This window comes from Dromiciops gliroides, chromosome 1 (assembly GCF_019393635.1).
Source record: "Dromiciops gliroides isolate mDroGli1 chromosome 1, mDroGli1.pri, whole genome shotgun sequence".
In the NCBI taxonomy this organism is placed as follows: Eukaryota; Metazoa; Chordata; class Mammalia; order Microbiotheria; family Microbiotheriidae; genus Dromiciops; species Dromiciops gliroides.
Genome location: NC_057861.1, coordinates 14,896,292 through 14,911,709, shown reverse-complemented (window position 1 = coordinate 14,911,709; position 15,418 = coordinate 14,896,292). Strand labels below are relative to the sequence as shown.

Genomic DNA, 15,418 nt, shown 5'->3' with positions numbered 1-15,418 from the left:
GTGCAAATTTTAGATTAGATGATTGAAACATACTATGACTCATTAATGAGCTGGAGAAAGTTCTAGACATAGTCAGAGAACTGATTTCAAATTCTACCTTAGGAAATTATTAAGTGTATGATCCCTGGCAAGTCACTTAATGTTTGCTTGCCTTGGTTTACTGATCTGTAAAATGGAAGTAGCACATACCCCCCCCCCCCCCAGAGTTGTTGTTAGGACCAAATGAGATAACATTTGTAAAGTGATATGTAAAACTTAAATCTCTATAAAAATTATTACTCTTATTATCATCAAGATGAGAATATTTACATAGTGCTTACTATGTGCTGGGTACTGTGCTAAGTACTTTACAGAGATTCTCTCTTTTGATCCTCACAGCAAACCTGGGAGGTAGGTGCTATTATGATCTCCAATATACAGTTGAGGCAGGCAGAGGTGAAATGACTTGTCCAGGGTCACACAGCTAGAAAGTGGCTGAGGCCAGATTTGAACTCAGGTCTCCCTGTGTCATCTAGCAGCCATCATGTATGTTTTGGATTTTTCTTTAGTTATTTTGGAATTAGAACAGGGTGGGAAGAGATTTTCCTAGCACTTGATTCCTCTTAGTAGCGTTTACTGTGCATTTAATTTTCATTTGAAATTTTGCATTTTGTCTTAGTTCTCTGGTTTCTAGCTCTGCATTAAACTCCATGCGAGCTATGATGGTTTCTCTGATTGTTCTTCTTGTTATTGCAATTAGACTAGTAAGAGTAGCAGTCGCAGATACTCCCACAATTCTCTAGAGGTGACAAAGCATTTTACTTGCAAGACTGTGGGAGTAGCTCATATATGTATTGTTACCTCTGTTTTACAGTTGAGGGAATGGAAGCACAGAGGGATTGAGACCAGAGGAAGGGGGTGGTCATGGGCAAGTGACCTAATTTGTATCACCCCCCCCCCAAGAAAATGAGAAGCTGAATTAGCTGTTGGCCCAGTTACCTTCTTGGCAGATCACTTAAACCTGTTTACCTCAGTTTCCTCATCTGTAAAATGGGCATAATAATGGGTTGTTATGAGGATCAGGCGAGATATTTGTAAGGGGTTTTGTCAGCTTTAAAATGCTATAGAAATGCTAGCTGCTGTTATTAGAATTACTTCAGTACGCCTAAGAGTCTTTCTGGCTATAGCAAACATGGATAGCAAGGGGCAGAGCCAGTTCTTGGTGGGTCTCCCAATTCTTCTGGGGTTCCTTCCACTTTAGCACCAAGTTTGCCGCCAGGGATAATGGGCCAGACAGTTGTCATTTCTCTGCCCGCTGGAGGGCGCCGAGTTCTGCAGCATCATCTTCCTTGCCTTTGTTTGCCTTTCAGGGTCTGCTTTCCTTCAGTCCTGTTCTTCCTGCAGGGCTTTGCAGGTGAGGCCAAGATGAAACGGGTAGCAGTGTCAGCCTGGGGGCCGCCTCCCATCTGATCCAGCTGCACCCAAGGCAGGTGATTTCTGCCCTCTTGACCTTCTCAACTAAAATTCTCCACAACACTCTGAAATTTTTAGACGTAACACTAGCCCTTGTTGGAATGACTCGGCTTCCTATATGGAAATCTTTCAAGAGCAAAAAGTTCATTCAAACATCCAAGATATCTGGGGGCCATTTAGATCATACCCCCATACCCTTCTAAATTCTAAGAATTCAATCTAATACACATTTCTCACGCCCCTGAGCTAGGTTCGGGGGTGGGAGGGGGTGGGGGGGTACAGAGACACAGGCTGTATGGTGATCGAAGACTAGGCCCCTCTGATTGGACCATAGGGTTTCAAAGTGGGGGCGGGGGTGGAATGTGAGATTGGAGCCAGCTTGATAAGGGCTTGAAATGCAAAGCAGAAGCGATGGCACTTTTCCCTGAAAGCAGTAGGGAGCCATTGAAGCTTCCTGAGTGTGGGAGTGAATGTCTTAGTCTCCGAGTATTAATTTGGCAGTTGTATGGAGGATGGATTGGAGAGGCTGGGGGGCCAGGAGGAGGCTTTGGTAGCACTCCAGGTGGGAGGTGATGTGTGTCTGAACTGGGGCAGAGGAGAGGCCTGACGAGACCTGGCATCTGATTGAATGTAGAGGTCGTAAACAAGGAAGAAGGCTGATTTCATGTTTAAGTTTTTCTTGTTTCCCTCCATGGATCCCTACCAGTGCCAAGTGAACTCAATAGTTAGGACTCTCCTGTGCCTATATTGAGGATAAAAGAAATTTGCAACGTGGAAGATAGTTTGTATCCTAGATGAGTAAAATGTCATTTTGGGTCACAAAAGAAAGTTTGATGATGCTGTGAGAGTGAAAGCATTGGCCGAGCTCCCATCCTGCCTCTGTGGTTCACCAGCCATGGGGGAATCACGGATCCAAACACTTACCAAGGATGTGTTAGCACCTACAGTGGCAGGCACTATGGGAAGTGCTGGGCAGAGAGCTGCCTTTCCATTGGAGAAGCCAGCGACAACAGAAGTCAGTGCCAAGGGCTCTGCAGGGAGGGAGCATGTGAGCTGAGTCTTGACTGGAGCAACGATGAGGATGAAAGGGGACCCAGGCGGGAGGACAGACACCTTGGGAAGAAGCAGAGTGCTGGGAGATGGGATGTCCTGGACAGGCAATGGCTATTAAGCCCCTTGAGCTGGAACAAGATTAGACAAGAGGTGAGCGGGACCCCCTGGGGCTTCCTGAGTGGGGATCCATGTGTCAGATGTGTGCTAGAGGAAGATCGCTTTGGCAGCTGCTGAGAGGATGGGTTGGAGACTGGAAAGCCTGGGACCAGGGAGACCAGCTAGGAGGAGGCTATGAAATAGTCAGGTGAGGTGACAAGGCCCTGAACCAGGGCAGTGGATGGGTCGTGGGAGACAATAGGAGGGGTGAGGGAGAAGCAAGAGTTGAGGATGACTCTTATTTAGTTTGTAAACCTAAGTGATGGGGAGGATGGTGGTACCCTCTGTAGGAAGAGGGAAGTTAGAGAGAGGGAAGACTTGAAGGGGAAAGATTTTGGTTTGTGATGTTGAGTTTAAGATGTCAGCTGGGTGGCACAGTGCACAGAGTGCTGGACCTGGAGTCAGGAAGACCTGAGTTCAAATCCACCCTCAAATAGTATAGGACTTGGGCAAGTCATTTAACTGTTCACCTCAGTTTCTTCATCTGAAAATCGAGGATGATAATAATAGCGCCTACCTCACAGGGCTGTTGTGAAGATCAAATCACACAAGTGTTATAGAAGAAATGGTAGCTATTTGTTATTATTATCGTGAATGTTGATGAAACATCCATTTTCAATTCAATGTTGGCGATGTGGAACTGGAGTCGAGAGAGACTGAGGCAGGATCTGGGGATGGTCCATATGGAGATGATGGTTGAACCCATGGAAACTGGTCTTGTGGGGCATTGGGGAAAACGTGCTCGGTGTGGAGTCAGCGGGTCTGAGTTTGAATCTTGTCTCTGACTGTATCTTTCTCGGTGACACTGGATGATGGCCTTGCTTTCTTGATCCTCACTTTTCTTATCTATAAAGTGAGGGATTTGGGTTAGATAATGTTTAGTATTTCTCCCAGACGCAAATCTGTGACCCTAATTTAGGACGAGAGAGAGAGAGAGAGAGAGAGAGAGAGAGACAGAAACAGAGACAGAGAGACAGAGAGAGAGAAAAGAAGAAGAGAGAGAAGATAGGAGAGAGAGGCAGAGAGACAGAGACAGAAAGAGATTGTTGAGAAGGCCCAGGTAGAGCCTTGGGACACCCCCCCTCACGGTGGGCAGGACAAAGGTGAATGGATGGACAAGTGGCAGGACAAGAAGAGAGTATCCAAGAGGAGGCTTGGTCACTAGTGTGGGCTGGTGCAGAGAGGTCGGCAGCTGCAGGGGCTCAGAAGATCCCCTTGGGTTGATAATGAAGACATCACCAGTAACCTCAAAGCGAACAGTTTCCATTTGATGAGGTCACACCCTGAAGACAGGGGAGGAAGTGAGAGAAGTGCATGCAGACAGATTTTACCTTGGGCTTTGGCTGTGAGAGGGAGGAGGGGAATGGGCTGGTAGTTTGACGGGTGGAAAGACTGGCAAAGGACTGGGTCGGGTTGGTTGTTGGTTGTTAGTTGTTAGTTTTTGTTTTTGTAGGACAGTGAGGGTTAAGTGACTTGCCCAGGGTCACACAGCTAGTAAGGTCAAGTGTTTGAGACTGGATTTGAACTCAGGTCCTCCTGAATCCAGGGCCAGCACTTTATCCACTGCGCCACCTAGCTGCCCCCCCCTTGTTAGTTTTTAAAGCCGGGCAGGCAGTGGCATGAGTGTGATTGTAGGCCGCAGTGGGGACTACTGGGAAACAGTGGAGCGTTGGAGGAGTGGTCAGGCCATCTGGAGCTCTTCCCAGCCTAACCACTGAATAGACTGACGCACTGTCCCTGCTAAGTTGGGAAAAACACATCTTTTTGCACCTGAGTTTCCTTGCTTGTGAAAAAGGGAATTGGACCAAATGATCTCTAATGTCCTCCCTAGCTCTAGTGTTCTGTTTAATCTCTCAGGACCTCAGTTTCCTCATCCATAAAATGCAGAAAATGAACCTTTTTCTTTCTCCCTCGCAAGTTTCTTATGAAAGATTATGAACATAAAACAATCCAGTACTTTAAAGGGCCTGTGCTTTAGACAGCGTCTGTACTGCCAGGGATGCTGATTGCAGTCCCTAACATTAGAGCAGCAGCTGTTTGCAGTTGGGAATTAACTTTTGTGGAGGCAGCTGTGGGGTGCCGTGGAGAGAGCTCTGTGTCTGGAGCCAGTCAGACCCGGAGCAAGTCACTTTTACCTCTGTTGGCCTCAGATTTCTCATCTGTAAAATGGGCGGGATCACAACACCCACCCCCAGGGTTGTGGTGAGGATCAAATGCTCATAACAGTGTTAAACACTGTGTCTGGCACATTAGGAAGTGGTGCGGGAATGTTAGCTCTTATAGAGTATAAGAAGATTACATTATTTAACCCGGGAACCAGAGAAAATAAAAATGCGGTAGAACATAATGTTAATATGTAGTTTTCTAAGTCAATGTGCAGCCTGGAGGGATTCTTTATAGAGGGTTTAGCAGCCCACTTGGACACCACCCCTCTAAGCAACTGCCTCAAGGCTATAAGTTGCAAAGAAGGGGCCCCCCAGCCTTGATAGCAGTTTTTTCAATGGTGGTGGAGGGTGGCTATAGGAAAGCTCCTCCCAGTTCTCTTTAAAGGAGGGGGCCCAAGGCAAACACGTCTTCACTTCCCATCAGGCTGCAGGATAACACCAGGCCCCCCCACTTTGGGCTTCTTTGTATGCATTGTCTCCCCATTAGATTGGGAACCCTTGGAGGGCAGGGACCGTCACTGGCCTTTCTTTCTATCCCCAGCACTTAGCCCAGAGGCACGGAATAAATGTTTATTAACTATTCTTATCCCTATGGAAAGATGGACACAAATCTCTGGGTAAGTAATCCGAAGGTAGCATCTGGTAGAAGGCCAGAGATGCTTTGGAGAGCTCGGTGACCGAACCCAAAGGCAGACAGGGACAAAAGGCCAGGCTTGTAGGAGATAAGCCTAATTGGAATCCTCCTTCGGCCGAGAAGTCCGGGCTTTGGCTACCTCTTCAGAGGCTCTGCCTTCCCCACCTCAGGCTGAGGTTCGGCTGCCTGAGCCCACGCTTCCTGATTAGCATTCGCACCTGGCTGTCAGTCTTTGCTTCAGTTTCCTCATCTGTGAAATGGGGATCATGTGAGCTAATATTCCTGAAAAGTGCTTGGCACATAATAAGTAAATGCTTATTAATTAATCAGTACTTTCCCCCTTCTCCTTCATTGTCCAAACCCCATTCTCTATCCTCTATGCTCCACACCCTTGTTCTTGCTCCTCAGCCTGACGCTCCCCCTCCCTCCCCAAAGTCCTACTTGAAATCTGCCCACCTCTCCCACTGTGCTCTCTGCCATGGAATGACCAGCAAATTTGTGAACTCCCCGGCGGCAAGCTGGCTTTCTGCTTGGACCCTTTCCTTTCTTGTTCCCCCTGGGTTTTTGTTCTCACTGAGCTGTGGCTCCCTCATGATGGCCGCCCTTCCTGCACTGGCTGGGTTTTCACTCAGATGCCCTGGCTACACTGGGCTGGCCTGGTGAGTCAGCATCCCCATGGCTACTTCAAGATTCCTCATTCGAGGTTCATTCAATCAAAATTGATCACCCAGTCAAGATTCTGGTAGCTGTTCTTTACTAACCTCTAGGCCACTTCTCCCTCTCCCCCTCCCCCTCCCCCTCCCCCCTCCCTCCTTTCCCTTCCTTCCTCCCTCCCTCCTTTCCCTTCCTTCCTCCCTCCTTCCCTCCCTTCCTTCTTCCTTTCTCCCTCCCTCCTTTTCTTCCTTCCTCCCTTTCTTCCCCAACTTCTGCTCTCCTACTAGGAGGCTTCTGCTTACATGGTGATGATACAGTCTAACATTCCAACTGCACGACTCCTCCTTTCCCACTCTGGACCCCTCCCGATCACCTCCACTTCACACACGCAGTCATCTCTTGGATCTTTCCATCATCCACAAGTTGTGACCTCCAGAATTCCCTTCTCTGCTCAGTGGGATGACAAGAGTGTGAGCAGATAAGGGACTGTGTGACCGTTCTTTCTACCATCCAGTACCAGCTCCTCCTTCATCCTCGCCTTGACCTTCAGTCCCTCTGCCTTTCCCTTCCTGCCTGGGCCATCACCCCTGCACTGGCTAGACTCCACCCACTCCTATTTTGACTGCTCAGTGAGCCAGTTCACACTACCCTGTCCTGGTGTTTCAAGTCATTTGCCCTTATGTTTGATTGCCCACCTGCCCAGCTGAGCCTCCGCCTTGAATGACTCCTACTGTGTGTTCCTTCGCTCCTACTATGTACTGCTGAAGGAAGCTGCAGACAGTGATGAACCTGTGCTGGCCGGTACCCCTGTCAGTTTAGTCCCTGCCATCCCAGCTGGGCTCTCACTGTGGCGAGGCTTTTACTCGTTTTGACTGAGGCGCTGTGCCCTCACTACAAACCTTGGCGTCCCTCCTCAAACCTCCTTCCCTCTCGGACCCCCCAGCAGTCATTGCTCCTTCTGTTCCCCCTCTCTTTCCTGCCACCTGCCTCCTGACCCCATCATTCCACTGAAATGGCCCTCACCAGTATTGCCGGTGGTCTCCTAGTTGCCAGATTCTATGGCCTTTTCTCAGTCGTCCCCTTCTGGACCTCTCTGCGGCCTCTGACCCTGTCAGTCCGTCACCCTCTTCTGTTTGATCTTCTCTTCTCTCTAGGTTTTCATGACACGAATCTCTCCTGGTTCTCCTCGTTTGCCTGTTTGGCCCTTCTCAGTCTCCTCTGCCGGATCTTCATTCAGGTCATGCCCACTAACCAAGGTGTCCCCAAGCTTCTGTCCCTTCTCCCTCTGCCATTTGTCACTTGGTGATCTCAGTTTCCTTGGATTCAGTTATTCTCAGCAATTTGTCCCTTACCTCTCCCCGTGTCAGCTGCTTACCTGCCAAGTGTCTGCGTGGAGGTCCTTCAGCCTGTCAGTCTCAGTTTTCTTATTTGTAAAATGGGAATTGGGTTGGAATTCTAAAGTGGGCCTAATAACCTCACAGGGCAGATATTTAATGAGCGTTTTGCAAACCTGACAGCACACCAGGAATGCAAAAACCCAATTACTTTTAAGGGGCAAGCACGTTACATTTCAAGACTCAATATTGAACATTTTCAAGAGATTTTACTAATTATTCTTTACTAATTATTTCTTCTGAGGTGGGTCAGTATGCTTCTCTCTCTGTCTTACAGCCGAGGGTCACCACGAATAGAGACAAATGATTTATTGGGTTTCTCTAGTGGTATGAAGGCAGCAGGTCAGCCTCCAGCAAACTCACCACCTGTCTGTGACACCCTTGGGGGTCCCTTCCTGCAGCCTTCTTTCCAAGCTTTACATTTCTTGTTCCTTGCCCACAGGGGCCCAGTACTTGGGGAATCCCATGTTGCCCCAGGGTTCGCTTGGAGGATCCTTTCTCATTCTTTTTCCTCACTTTTCCTCTTGCCTCCTCCCCCACAGATCTCCTCCATCCTTCATTGTGAAATATCTCTGGTAGGCCTTTAAGAGAAAAGGGATCATAAGGAGCTTTAATTGGCAATTGATTTTCCAAGCTTCTAATTCTTCCTATTTTCAAGTTAAAGTTCATTCACTCAAATTTCTAAGGTGGTTTCTAAGGTGGTGGTTACTTTTTTTTTTTGTAATTAGGATGCAGCTTCCTTTAATTTCCATTACACAGAATCTATAAATAAATTTTATCTTTATTTGCAATACTGAGATAAAAGCCTAAAAGTCAAGATTGTATCTCTTAGCTTGTATCTGAAGCAGCTGTTTTATATGATTTCACTTATTTAGAAGTATTTTAGAGGCCCAAGACTTCACCTGAACAGCATCTGTAAAGATATTATGTGATGGAATTAAAGAATGATACAACTTGGAAAGGCTCTCTGAGTCAGCTTTCTCATTTTAGAGGTGGGGAACCTGAGGCCCAAGTGTAGCTGTTGAGTGATAGAGCTGGCATTAAGCTCCCAGCTTCCTTGGTACCTCTTCTTATCCCAGAACTCTATCCTTGAATTGAGGGGGTTATATTTACTTTTGATCCGAGGATTTTTTTCTCTCAAAATTCAGTTTATTTTCCTAAGAATATGCTTCCCTGTTGTTTTTCAGTATCCGGAATTTAATGCAGAAGTATCTTAATGAGAGAGGTGAATTAACATTTGACAAGATTTTCAATCAGAAAATTGGTGAGTTCTACTCTGCATGCTTTAATTTCATTAGTGATTGTTATGATAGCAAAGTAATTATGAATGTACCATTTAATATTTTATATTGGATAGTGAAAAGAAGGCCGATTTTTCTGGTAAGAAAAATATGTACTTTGTGAAGCTTTATTTGCTGATCATTAGAATAAGGGGGTACATCCAGCAGGGAATAGTGGGAAGTCCACAAGACTCTGAGTCTGTCTGGTTTGAGGCTTGTCTTCACCATTTAGGAGTTGTGGGCCATTAGGTCACTCACTCACTTTCTCCAGGCCCCAGCCTTTTCATCTTTAAAATGGGCACAGTAATTAATGCTTGCTTGACTGATCTCATTGAATGATTGTGAGGATCTGATGAGAATATGTATGAAAGCGCTTTGTTAGATAGATGTGCCTGACTGAGTGACAGCAGCAGCAGCAGCAGCAGCAGCAGCAGCAGCAGCAGCAGCAGCAGCAGCAGCAGCAGCAGCAGCAGCAGCAGCAGCAGCAGCAAATAGCTTCTTAGTGTAACCTCTGAGAAAACACAGATTCCCTCCCAGAGGACTTATTTGGAGCAGTGTCTACAAGTTTCCCTGGAGGATCTCTTGGCCAGTACAAAAGGGTATGGTCTGTGGATTCTTTGGAGGAGGGGAGTAGTCACTTAGCAGCCAAAGAGGAGGCTCTTTCTCTCTTTAAACATTTGTTTTCTTAAGCAGCGAGGACTCAGCTGCCCTGAGAACTCCAACCAGGCCTTAAGGGAGCTTTCAGTTTTCCTTCTTCCTTGGGCCTTTGTCCCTCTTAGGGAGATAGAGTCTATTCTTCAGAACATGAGCTGGTCTTGGAGTTCTGTAGGAGAGGGCCTGGAGTCAGAGGGAAGGAGCTCATATTCCAGCTCACCCTTATGTGTGAGGCCTATGTAGACCTCAGTTTTCTCATCTGTAATATTGGGGTTTTTTTTCTTTCTTTTTGTTTTGCAGGACAATGGGGGTTAAGTGACTTGCCCAGGGTTACACTGCTAGTAAGTGTAAAGCGTCTGAAGCTGGATTTGAACTCGGGTCCTCCTGAATCCAGGGCCAGTGCTTTATCCACTGCACTACCTAGCTGCCCCTGTAACATTGTTCTTGATAAAAATAAAGAACCTCTTTGGTTGGCACAAGGGAGAAAAAGTTGCCCTGTCCCTTTTTAAAAATCAAGAATACTTTGGCTCTTCCACTTCTATGGACAACGCACAAGTTTTTATTAAACATATAAAATAAAAATAAAACCCTCCATGAGTATCTATGCCACTGATAATAAGGACTCTTAGCCTGTAACATGAACAATTCTGACATGCCATCCAGACGTGGGCAGGTGTTGATTTTGGCCAGGGATGCCCAGTTGTCTAGTAGTTAATTCATGGCAAACCTATGAAAAGGGAATGTGAGTGGCATCAGGCACACCTGAAAGCAAGACGGAGAAATCATGGATTCATTTGTCTCAGAAGCTGACAATTGACTTGTTTGCTTGGAGGTCAACTCCAGTAGAACTGACTGGAGGTGTTGTCTCCTGGTTATCTTCCCCCCCCCCCCCGAAAACAAATGGTACTTTTTAGAAATTTTATAGTTTCCTGAACAGTATTTTATTCTCAGTCAGGCAGGACAGAGCCCATTTGTCCTCTGTCTCTTTTGCTTAGCATGACAACCAACAGTACTGGCAAGCCACCATCCTTGAAATGATGAATGTGCTGATTCCCAGGCATTTGGTCTGCTGACCTTTCCTGATCTTGGGAGAGCTCTCCAGGCCTCCTTGACAGATCAACTTCCTGAGACGTTGCCTTTGCCTGTCATGAATAGTGACTTCCACCAGGGCTGACAACATGGATTGTTGTAGATCTTGGCTTTCATGAAGATCTCTACAAATAATGGTTCTTCCCACAAAAGAATGAGTCAGCATAGCTTCTCTAAAGCTCTTCCCCATCTTGCCTCTTCCCTCCTCATTTTATTATTGAGTTGGAGTATCTTCAGTCCTTGTCACTAGCTGGAAGATTGATTAATGGAGAATGCCCTATGAGTAACCATCTAGTAAGAATGGATTAAGATGGGGCAGCTGGGTGGCGCAGTGGATAGAGCACCGGCTCTGGAGTCAGGAGGACCTGAGTTCAAATCCGGCCTCAGACACTTAACACTTACTAGCTGTGTGACCCTGGGCAAGTCACTTGGCCCCAATTGCCCCACTAAAAAAAAAATGGATTAAGATAATGGAGAGACTTTAGGGTCTTTGGGGTCCAACATAAAGAGCTAGGTTAGGTGCCAAAGGGGGAAGACTTGGGTTTTTTCTACTAATTGGCAAAAATAAATTAGTCATTAACTGTTGCAGTGTACGTCATGGAGCATGAAATGGGTTGGCATGGGAAGGTTGGTATTGTTGGAGAATGGGGGATGGAAGAAGGCGTAAGTCCATTTGTACTGTTTTGAGGCTTCATCCTTAATTGCACAGGGGAGACATAATTAGTTATTTTAAAAAATGACAAAGTTTAGATTTTTGTTACCCTTGTTAGGGCTTCTTCTATTTCATTCTGTGAATTCTAGTACCTAAAGTCCTTTGAAAATTCACCAGTGGGTGCATTGTTTAGACCTGTCTGATGTGTTGTAACAAGTGAGATTCTCTCTGCCAGGTTGCCCCTCGTTGGGGGCCCTGTTTCTTTCTTACCTCTCTTATTCCATCATCAATCCATGTCCTTTTTGTCTAATCAGAACTCAGCTCAGATCATCTCTGGTTTCTGATCTTGGTTCCCCATAGCAGTTAAGTGACCATTACATATTCCTTATAGGCCTCATTCTTTTTTTGGGGGGGGGGCAGGGCAATGAGGGTTAAGTGACTTGCCCAGGGTCACACAGCTAGTAAGTGTCAAGTGTCTGAGGTCAGATTTGAACTCAGGTACTCCTGAATCCAGGGCTGGTGCTTTATCCACTGTGCCACCTAGCTGCCCCTTAGGCCTCATTCTTTAACTCACCATCCTTTCTCTCTTGTTGGTGCCTTTTTTGAGTCATCTTCTTTTCTTCCCCCTTTTCATTTTGCTCCCTCTCTATTATTGCCCAATTTATTAACATTCCCTTCTACTGATCCCAGTTCTGCTTTTGAGTGAAGATATGATGACTTGGGTAATGGTCTTCTTAAATGTGCAAAAGCCAAGATTCCTTCTAGAGCTAACTTTCTATGGTTTATCCCATTGAAAGGGAATTAATAGATAGTAATCAACCAGAAAAAGAGCATATTCACTATCCTTTTTGAAGCCTTACTGAAATTCAACTCTCCAAATTTGGCCCTTTTTTCCCCTTTGTATTCAGAAAAATATGTGCATACATGTAAATGTATGTGACTGTTTTTAGACAGTAGACATGTAATTCCAGCACTGCTGATTTTGCATTGTGTCTCCTTGTATTCATGTTTTGATATTTTCTTGTATTCTTCATCCTTAGCTTATGAGGCCGTGTTCCATTCCATTATCCTTCAGATATGTTCTAGGTTCTTGGTTGGTTTTTTTGCTATAAAGTCCTCCTGTTCACTTTCATGGTTTATGGTCCAATGCATATTTGTCTGGCTTTTTTGTATCTCAAGTCAGCCTGTTGCTTTTCTTTCATTTGGTATCTGTTTACAATTTTTGAGATTGATGTGTTTCTTGTAAAGTCCATATTGGTTCTTTTATTCATATTATGACTTATTTGTTGGAAATTTAATTGAATTACATTTAGTGTTGAATTTATTGGGTTTACCTTCTCTTAGCAGGGAATCTGTACTTTGTTATTCTTAGTCTTTTGTGACGTTCCCCTTCTCAGTATCCAGGAGATTTGCTTTGGGATGATCATTCTGCCAGTTCCCATTTCTTCTCTTCTCATCCTAAATCACTCCCTTTCCTCTACCTTTTTTTAAAAAAAATTAACATTTGTATTTAAAGTTTGAGTTCCAAATTCTATACCTCCCTCCTTCTCTCTCCTTCCCCCTCCCTGAGGTGGTAAGCAATCAGATATAGGCTATACATGTGCAGTTATGTAAAACATTACCATATTAGTCCTTTTGTATAATAAAACTCAAAAGAAAAGAAAAATGAAATAAAGTGAAAAATAGCATGCTTCCGTGTGTGTTCAATCAGTATCAGTTCTGTCTTTGGAGGTGGATAGTATGTTTCATCAATAGACCTTTGAGATTGTCTTGGATTATTGTATTGCTGAGAACAGTTCTTCATCAAACAATATTGCTGTCTCTGTGCACAATGTTCTCCTGGTTCTGCTGTCTTCACTATATATCAGTTCATATAAGTCTTTGCAGGTTTTTCTGAAATCATCCTGCTTGTCATTTCTTATAGCACAGTTCCATCACAATCATGTACCACAGCTAGTTTAGCCATTTCTCAATTGATGGGCATTCCTTTGATTTCCAGTTCTTAGCCACCACAAAAAATTCTGCTATAAATATTTTTATACAATTAGGTCTTTTTCTCCTTTTGGGGGATATAAACCTAGTAGTAGTGGTATTGCTGGATCAAAGGGTATGCACAGTTCTGTAGTCCTTTGGGCATGGTTCCAAATTCTTCAGAATAGTTGGATCAGTTCACAATTCCACCAACAGTAGATTAATGACCCAGTTTTCCCACATCCCCTCCAACATCCAACATTTCCCTTTTTTCTTATATTTGTGATTCTTATAGGGGTGAGGCCATATCCCAGAGTTGTTTTAATTTGCACTTCTCTGATCAATAGTGATTTAGAGCATTTTTTTCATATGACTATAGATAGCTTGGATTTTTTTTTTGTCTCAAACATGTCTGTTCATATCCTTTGACCATTTATCAATTGGGGAATGACTTGTATTTTTATAAATTTGACTCCGTTCTCTATATATTTAGAAATTAGACCTTTATCAGAGATACTTGTTTCAAAAGTTCTTTCCCATTTTTCTGCTTTCCTTATGATTTAGGTTGCACTGGCTTTGTGCAAAAGCTTTTAAATTTTATATAATCCAAATGCTCTATTATAAATTTTGTAATTTTCTCTATATCTTCTTACATCCTAAATTCTTTCCCTGTTTATAAATCTGACAAAGTATTCCATGCTCTCCTCTGCTTGCTTCTTTCTTTCTTTCTTTCTTTCTTTCTTTCTTTCTTTCTTTCTTTCTTTCTTTCTTTCTTTCTTTCTTTCTTTCTTTCTTTCTTTCTTTCTTTCTTTCTTTCTTTCTTTCTCTTTCTTTTCCTTCCTTCCTTCCTTCCTTCCTTCCTTCCTTCCTTCCTTCCTTCCTTCCTTCCTTCCTTCCTTCCTTCCTTCCTTCCTTCCTTCCTTCCTTCCTTCCTTCCTTCCTTCTTTCTTTCCTTCTTTCTTTCCTTCTTTCTAAAAAATTTCTTTTCTCTCTTTCCCTGAAATATCCTTTGAAACACAACTGTGGGTGGTTTCTGCCTCTGAGGAAGACAAGCTAAAGTGGTCAGGGTGTCTGATATAGAAGCTCAGGTTGCAAGGACTCGCCATATCAGCCTCTCCCTGCAAATCCTGATGAAGGCTCCCCAGGACCTTCAACCCTAGAGCCTCGGGAATCCCAGTCTTGCCCAGAGTAGCAGGCCTGTTTCCAGTTCGTGTCCTGCAGCCGTTTTGGAGGGGAGAAAGGACTGTAAAGAAAGGGTCCACCTCACTTATCACCAGTTATTGATCTCTCTGCCTCTGACAGGCAGGTGATTCCAAGAGCCCCTGCAGGGGCAGCACCTCTCAGACCCCCAGTCCTGTTTCAGCCTCAGTCCCTGAAGCTTAATCCCAGGAAGCAACTTTGTGCAGAAGCAAGCCTTAGCTCTTGGAAACCCAGAGGGGCTTTGGTGCTGTCAGGATTCAGCATCAGAAGTTGATAAGATGTTACAGGTTGAAATGACTTATTCTCCACTTTGCTCCTGCAGTTCATGGACCACAGGGGCTTTCTGGGTTCTTGGCCACTGAAACCTTCAGACACAAGTCATCTGCACCATCCCAATGTGAGCACCTGGAGAGTGTGGATTGACTTTTCTCTTGTTTCCCTAGGGCTTAGCACAGTGTTTTGCACAGAAGTCCTTAATATTTTGTCATTCATTCAAATGCAGACATTTCTTTGCAAATTTTTCATAGTCTAAGTACTTCTCAGAAGTCTCTCTCTTACCTTTACTGAGTTTTTCTTGCTAGATAATTCTGATTTCATAGCATGTGCTTCTGAAATTTTCAGCTTTTCCAGTAATCTTACTTCATTCTTGAAAAGTCCTCTTTGATCTTGATATTGTTTCTTTGTATGCATTTTGTATATTTCTGCTGTAAGCTTGAAGGATTTTTCCATTTATCATTGTAATGCTGGAATTCAGCATCATATGTCTAGTAGGCTAAATCTTGTATTCTTCCTTGAAGTTTTCTATTATATTTCTTACATTGATCAGTTCCTTTATTGTTTTCACCCAATCTTCTTGAGTTTTTACCATAATTAAAAATTTCCCCCCAAACTCTTCTTTTATTTGGTCTTATGATTTTCTTGCCAATGTTTGTTTGATTGATTTCTTTGTGCCATTTACGCTTTTGGGGACAGCTCTTGGAATATCTTGGATTTCCTTTTCCCATCTACATTTTTTTCTGGAATTTTAATATTCAGTACTCTATCATATTTTAAATATTGATTTG

General features: G+C 44.3%; 1 protein-coding gene across 3 annotated transcripts in view; it reads left to right on the top strand.

Annotated features, from left to right (window-relative positions):
• GRK3 (G protein-coupled receptor kinase 3) overlaps positions 1 to 15,418 on the top strand; it is a 185,321-nt gene that overhangs the window by 32,459 nt on the left and 137,444 nt on the right. For all 3 annotated transcript variants that reach the window (XM_043979152.1, XM_043979151.1, XM_043979153.1), the window contains exon 2: positions 8,696 to 8,772. In XM_043979152.1, the coding sequence (XP_043835087.1) occupies positions 8,696 to 8,772 (77 nt within the window). The remainder of the gene's footprint in view (positions 1 to 8,695; positions 8,773 to 15,418) is intronic.